We start from the raw sequence: 7,912 nt of genomic DNA on the forward strand, positions 1-7,912 counted from the left end.
CTCCTCATTAGAACTCTAGGAGATAATTACTGTTAGCCTTAAAATACAGAGGAGGAAACTCACAGAATGGTTGGCTTGCTTGTTGACATTTCTTTAATTTATGGTGTCATAAAGAGAAATGATATTTATCTGGTGCTTGACCCTTTATATTATTTCTCCCATAACTCGTGGTACTTTGTCTTCTATGATCAAGTAGTCAATGCATAATTGTTTTATCTTTCTTTTTAATTTCACCTACTTTGTTACTATCCTCCTATATGTGAAAAAGTTGAAGATAATGATACTAATTAATGAAAGCCACCCTGATGAATTCATTCTACTAGGCTTTGCAAACCATCCTTGGCTACAGCTTCCTTTATTTGTAATTCTTCTGATAACGTACCCCATGGCTATGATGGGAAACATCATCATCATAGTGATGTCCAAGTTAGACCCCCATCTCCACAGCCCCATGTATTTCTTCCTCACTAACCTCTCCTTTTTAGACATGTGTTACACAACAAGCTTTGTCCCTCAGATGCTGTTTAATTTGGGTAGCTCTAAGAAAACAATCAGCTATATTGGGTGTATAGTTCAGCTTTATTTCTTTAGCATAATGGGGGGCACAGAATGTCTGCTCCTGGCCATTATGTCTTTTGATCGCTACGTGGCCATCTGCAGACCTCTGCACTACACCCTCATCATGAATCAGCGCATATGCATCTTACTAGTATCCATTGTGTGGCTGGGTGGAATGGCCTATGCTTTCTTAGAAGCCACTCTTACACTGCAGTTGCCACTGTGTGGCATTAATAAACTGGATCACTTATTATGTGAGATTCCAGTTCTGATAAAGATGGCCTGTGGTGAAAAGGAAGCTAATGAGCTCATACTGTCTGTGGTATGCATTTTTATGTTAGCTGTTCCTCTGTGTTTAATTCTTGCTTCCTATGCTAGCATTGGGAGTTCTGTATTTAAGATCAAGTCTTCTGAAGGAAGAAAAAAGGCCTTTGGGACATGTTCTTCTCATCTCATTGTGGTTTTCTTGTTTTATGGTCCAGCCATTAGCATGTACCTTCAGCCCCCCTCTTCCATCTCAAGAGATCAGCCAAAGTTTATGGCTCTCTTCTATGGAATGGTGACTCCTACACTCAACCCCTTCATCTACACCTTGAGGAATAAGGATGTGAAGGGGGCATTGTGCAAGCTGGTAAGAAGTGTTTTTAGTTCTAAGTCATAGTTCATAGATATCAAATAAGATTATTTAACAATTAAGCAAGTTTATGTGAATTGCTCTAACAACTCATTCTTGTCTCACTAATCTCATTGTGTTCATCTTGGAATACATGTCATACTTATTACATTTCTAATCATATTAGGCAAGGACATGTTCATGTAACACTCACCAGTATGGATGCTCCATTTTTGGAAAAAAATATTAAAATAGATCAATTTTGACTCCTGCATAATGAAATAATAACAGTTTTAAGTAGTTTAAAAATATTACCAGTATGATTCTGCAACATGTACACTCAGAAAAATTAGAAATTATTTCCCATATATGTATGATATATCAAAGTGCATAAATGCATCCTACTGTCATGTATAACTAATTAAAACAAACAAGAAATTTTAAAAATTATCAATATAAAATACACATTCACAAGTTCAATTCAATCATTTAAAAAATATTGTGGTAAACATTCCTCAAAAGGCTTTTGTCAGTAACACCTGAGAACTTTTCTCATTTTCAGCAAGTTTTGTCTGAGTCTCAGTGGAAAGCCTATCTACACTGCATTCTATGTGAAGTACTTATGCTTTGAAAGAATCTTGCATCTTACAAGATTGTCAATCTCAATTTATGAAAATGCTATTGCATCTTTTAAAATGCATTATATTAATAAGTGTAGAGTATTTTAAATCACAGAATTTATCATTAGTTTATTAATATTAAATGAGTAGAATGAAGAGTTAAAGATTCTGGTATCAGTTTTTTAATGTTCCTTCAAATATAATGAGTCTTTTGAATGAGTAAGAGAATAGGAAGTTATAATAATGACCTCACGCTAGAAACATTTATGTGCATAAATTGAAAGAGCCAGAAATGTCTTTTAAAATTATGCAAGAAACAGTTTAAGAAAAATCACTTGTTTTTTCCTGAAATTGAAAGCAACTGATTATATAATGCACAATATGAATATTTTATTGGTTGAAAATTTGGATGCTTATGATGTTCAAACTTTATCATTAAAAGTTGAAAGTACTAAAACAGTTCTATGACTCCAATCCTGCTGTTTTTGAAATGTGTCTCTTCTAAAGTTTATGCATTGAAATGTAATATCAGCATTATTGTATTATGACAGGGATCTAATAAGGGGTGACAATCATACGGTATCCTTTGTAAATAGGATCAAGGCCCTTACAAAGAAGGATGATACAAAATTGGGCCCTATTGCCCTTGTGCTTACCATCATGTGTAGATACAGTTCTATTCTCTTTCAATGGAGGCACCAATAAGGGACCCTGTTGGAAGCTGGGACTGGGTCCTTACCAAACATTAAACTAGCTGATGCTTTTGACTTGTGTTCCCTGTATCAAGAACCATGAGAAAAAAATTGCAATTGTTTATAGATTATGAAGAGAGAGTCAACAGAAGGGGAGAAAATCTTTGCCATATAAGGCTTTAATATACATGATATAAATAGAATTCCCAACACTTAATACTCCAAAATATGACCCAATGAATAAATGGGCAAAAAAACTAAACAGATAATTCTCAGAAACAAAACTTCTTTATAATTACAAATGAATAGTTTAGACATTCATTTAGATTAAAAAATTCTCAAAGTATAAACACCTTAACAACGATTTTCTCTATCCTGAAGATAAGCTTGGAGTTGCATAACATAGTAACTTAAAAGCAAGAATGTATCATGTTCTTAGAGAGATGGGTAAATAAAAATATTGTGATTATGGATCAATAAATATCTTTATGACTAATAGAAATCCAATGCCTTTCTAATTCCTGTGGCCCAGGGGTTTTTGAGGTCATGTCTTGATGTATACTGAGTCTTAACTATTTTACATAGAAAATTGGAGGTTGATCTAAATAACTAACAATGTTGCACATTAATAGAAATTAAATTCATTGTATTAAATGATCACCAACTATATTGCTCTTTACTCTTGTTTTTCAAGCATTGCATGTACTTTCCCTAAAACCAATAATTTCTGTATCAACCACATTATGTACAATCATACTTTCATGTCCTAACCTTTCCTGTATTTTCTTCTTTGTTTATTTTTGTGTTCAATACTGTTTGTTCCTGTTTTCTGCTTTCAAATTCTTCCTTAAAGTGAATAATAGCATAAAAGGTAATAAATGCTAAAATGCAACTTCAAGAATATGCACCTGGAAAAGAAGAGTAAGACTAATTAAATATTCCTGAAGAATGAAGAATTAGAGATTTTTTTTAGCATGACAGCCAAAATTAGTAGGAGAAAATAGAATTATAACAGAGGATGAGGGACAATCATAATTTAGGAGATGAAGAAAACAATTATAAATAAGCTTCCATGAATTATCAAATGTGTTATATACTTTATTTTTAAATTTTTTTAAAATTGTACTTTTTAGATACACATGTCAGTAGAGTGTATCTGGACAAATTATACATACATGGAATATAACTTCCCATTCTGGTGGTTGTACATGTAGTGGTATTACAGGTGTCGTATATTCACAGATAAACATAGGGAAGTTATGTCTAACTCATTCTACTGTCTTTTCCATTACTGTTCCCCATACTTATCATCATTCCCCTTTGTCTAATCCAATGAACTTTTATTCTTTCCTCCCCTTACCCCACATTGTGTGTTAGCAAACACACATCAGAGAGAATATTCAACCTTTGGGTTTTGGAGACTGGCTTACTTCACAAAGAATAATAGTCTCTAGTTCCACCCATTTACTGGCAAATGCTATAATTTCAGTCTTCTTTATAGCTGAGTAATATTCCATCATGCATATATACTATATTTTCTTCATTCATTCATTCATCTGTTGAAGGGCACCTAGGTTGGTTCCATAGCTTAGCTACTGTGAATTCAGCTGCTATAAATATTGATGTGACCATGTCACAATAGTATGTTGACTTTAAGTCCTTTGGGTTTATACCAAGGAGTAGGAAAAATGGTCAAATGGTGGTTCCATTCCAAGTTTTCTGAGGAATCTCCATACTGCTTTGCAGAGTGGTTGCACCAATTTGCAGTCCCACCAGCAATGTATGTCATAGGTATCTTCATGGGGGTTGCCTTGAATTTGAATACTTTTGGTAGTATGGCCATTTTGACAATATTAACTCTGCCTATCCAAGACCATGGAAGGTGTTTCTATCTTTCAAGACCTTCAATTTCTTTCTTTAGTATTCTGTAGTTTTCACTGTAAAGATCTTTCACCAATTTGGTTAGATTTGTTCTTAAGTATTCTTTTTAAAGTTTATTGTGAATGGGCTAGTTTTTCTAATTTCTTTTTCAGCAGATTCATTATTGGGGTAAGAGGAAATGACCATTTGGTATTTAATGGATACTAAGTTTCTGTTTGGGAATATCAAATGATTTCTGGAGATGGATGGTAGCAATAGCTGAACAATGAGAATGTACTTAATGCTGTTGAATTATATATATAAATTATAAGATGATAAATATTGTGTTATGTATATTTTTCCATAATTATAAATACATTTACTTTTTTTATAGATGTCATAGATTCATTTATTAAATCTGGGCCAAATCAATTAAAAGAATTCTGAAAAAATTCACCATTCTAGATGCCATTAAGAACACTCATGAGTCATGGTAGGTCAAAATATTAACATTGACAGGAGTTTGGAAGAAGTTGATTCTTTTTTTTTTAATTGGTTATTCAAAACATTACAAAACTCTTGACATATCATATTTCATAATTCGATTCAAGTGGGTTATGAACTCCCATTTTTACCCCAAATACAGATTGCAGAATCACATCGATTACACATCCACATTTTTACATAATGCCATATTAGTAACTGTTGTATTCTGCTACCTTTCCTATCCTCTACTATCCCCCTCCCCTCCCCTCCCATCTTCTCTTTCTACCCCATCTGTTGTAATTTAATTCTTTCCCTTGTTTTTTTTCCCTTCCCCCTCACAACCTCTTATATGTAATTTTGTATAACAATGAGGGTCTCCTTCCATTTCCATGCAATTTCCCTTTTCTCTCCCTTTCCCTCCCACCTCATGTCTCTGTTTAATGTTGATCTTTTCCTCCTGCACTTCCTCCGTGCTCTGTTCTTAGTTACTCTCCTTATATCAAAGAAGACATTTGGCATTTGTTTTTTAGGGCTTGGCTAGCTTCACTTAGCATAATCTGCTCTAATGCCATCCATTTCCCTGCAAATTCCATGATTTTGTCATTTTTTAGTGCTGCTTAATACTCCATTGTGTATAAATGCCATATTTTTTTTTATCCATTCATCTATTGAAGGGCATCTGGGTTGGTTCCACCATCTAGCTATTGTGAATTGTGCTGCTATGAACATCGATGTGGCAGTATCCCTGTAGTGCGCTCTTTTAAGGTCTTCAGGGAGTAGTCCGAGAAGGGCAATAGCTGGGTCAAATGGTGGTTCCATTCCCAGCTTTCCAAGGAATCTCCATACTGCTTTCCAAATTGGCCACACCAATTTGCAGTCCCACCAGCAATGTACAAGAGTACCCTTTTCCCCACATCCTCTCCAGCACTTGTTGTTGTTTGACTTCCTAATGGCTGCCAATCTTACTGGAGTGAGATGGTATCTTAGGGTGGTTTTGATTTGCATTTCTCTGACTGCTAGAGATGGTGAGCATTTTTTCATGTACTTGTTGATTGATTGTATGTCCTCCTCTGAGAAGTGTCTGTTCAGGTCTTTGGCCCATTTGTTGATTGGGTTCTTTGTTATATTATTGTTTAATTTTTTGAGTTCTTTGTATACTCTGGATATTAGGGCTCTATCTGAAGTGTGAGGAGTAAAAATTTGTTCCCAGCATGTAGGCTCCCTATTTACCTCTCTATTGTTTCTCTTGCTGAGAAAAAAACTTTTTAGTTTGAGTAAGTCCCATTTGTTGATTCTAGTTATTACCTCTTGTGCTATGGGTGTCCTATTAAGGAATTTGGAGCCCGACCTCACAATATGTAGATCAGAGCCAACTTTTTCTTCTATCAGGTGCAGAGTCTCTGATTTGATATCAAGCTCTTTGATCCATTTTGAGTTAACTTTTGTGCATGGCGAGAGAAAGGGATTCAGTTTCATTTTGTTGCATATGGATTTCCGGTTTTCCCAGAACCATTTGTTGAAGATGCTATCCTTCCTCCATTGCATGCTTTTAGTCCCTTTATCAAATAAAAGAAAGTTGTAATTTTGTGGCTTGGTCTCTGTGTCCTCTATTCTGTACCATTGGTCCACCCACCTGTTTTGGTACCAGTACCATGCTGTTTTTATTACTATTGCTCTGTAGTACAGTTTGAAATCTTGTATCGCTATAACTCCTGATTCACACTTCCTGCTTAGAATTTCTTTTGCTATTCTGGGTCTTTTGTTTTTCCATATGAATTTCATGATTGCTTTATCTATTTCTACAAGAAATGCCATTGGGATTTTGATTGGCATTGCGTTAAACCTATAGAGAACTTTGGGTAATATCGCCATTTTGATGATGTTAGTTCTTCCTATCCATGAACAGGGTATATTTTTTCATCTTCTAAGGTCTTCTTCTATTTCTCTCTTTAGGGTTCTGCAGTTTTCATTGTATAAATCTTTCACCTCTTTGGTTAGGTTGATTCCCAAGTATTTTATTTTTTTTGAGGATATTGTGAATGGGGTGGTTGTCCTCATTTCCATTTCAGAAGTTTTGTCGCTGATATACAGGAATGCCTTTGATTTATGCATGTTGATTTTATATCCTGCCACTTTGCTGAATTCACTTATTAGCTCTAGTAATTTCTTTGTAGACCCTTTTGGGTCTGTTAGATACAGTATCATATCATCCGCAAATAGTGATAATTTAAGTTCTTCTTTTCCTATTTTTATGCCTTTAATTTCTTTTGTCTGTCTAAATTGAGTTTTTAAACACCTCCGATATAAAACAAGAAAACCTTTCAAATTCAAATTCTAACTTAATTTAACAAGTTCAAAATCAATGAGCCACAAGGTCATTACCAAATGTGAACAATACCTATGTTGTTGGATCTTGAATGATTAAGATTACAAGTAGAAAGTGTCTAACACCAAAACAGTAATATTTATGCCCTAAATAATGGAGCATCTACATACATCAAACAAACAAATCCTTTTCAATTTCAAGAATCAAGTAGCCCTCAACACAATATACTGAGTGACTTTAACACATCTCTCTTCCCACTGGATAGATCCCACTCCCCCCGCACCACCAAAAATAAAAAATAAAAAAAAAAAATAATAAAGAAACTATCAAACTAAAAAAATACAATCAATAATTTAGACTTTACAGACATATATAAAATATTTTATCCATCAAAGACTGAATACACTTTCTTTTCAACAGCATACATATCCTTCTCTAAAATAGACCATATCTTAACAAAGCAACTCTTAACAAATACAAAAAATAGAGATAATATCTTGTATTTTTTCAAATCATAATGGAATGAAATTAGAAATCAATGATAAAGAGCCGCCCCCTCCCCCTGCGCTGGCAAGGTAGAGGGAACTGTGACCATCCACAGAGCAGGCCCAGCGGCCTGCTGAGGGGCAGAGCCGCCCCCCACCCCCAGCGCCTGCCAGGTAGGCGGAACGGTGACCACCGGCAGAAAAGGCCCAGTGGCCCACGGCTGAACAGAGCTTCCAATCACTCCTGCAAGGTAGGCGGGCCTGCGACCCAC

General features: G+C 35.0%; 1 protein-coding gene across 1 annotated transcript; it reads left to right on the forward strand.

The window, feature by feature from the left end:
* Window positions 1-277: 277 nt before the first annotated feature.
* Window positions 278-2,496, forward strand: LOC107161077 (olfactory receptor 2B11-like). The gene is made up of 2 exons (XM_015507590.1): window positions 278-1,179; window positions 2,388-2,496. The coding sequence occupies exons 1-2, from the start codon at window positions 278-280 to the stop codon at window positions 2,494-2,496; spliced, it is 1,011 nt and encodes a 336-aa protein (XP_015363076.1).
* Window positions 2,497-7,912: the final 5,416 nt, after the last annotated feature.

Source organism: Marmota marmota, unplaced genomic scaffold, assembly GCF_001458135.2.
Source record: "Marmota marmota marmota unplaced genomic scaffold, marMar, whole genome shotgun sequence".
Lineage (NCBI taxonomy): Eukaryota > Metazoa > Chordata > Mammalia > Rodentia > Sciuridae > Marmota > Marmota marmota.

Coding starts and splice junctions, on each gene's coding strand:
- LOC107161077 (XM_015507590.1), top strand. CDS start 278: ATGATACTAATTAATGAAAGCCACCCTGATGAATTCATTCTACTAGGC. Junction 1,180..2,387: donor AAGGATGTGAAGGGGGCATT/GTGCAAGCTGGT, acceptor CTTTGTAAATAG/GATCAAGGCCCTTACAAAGA.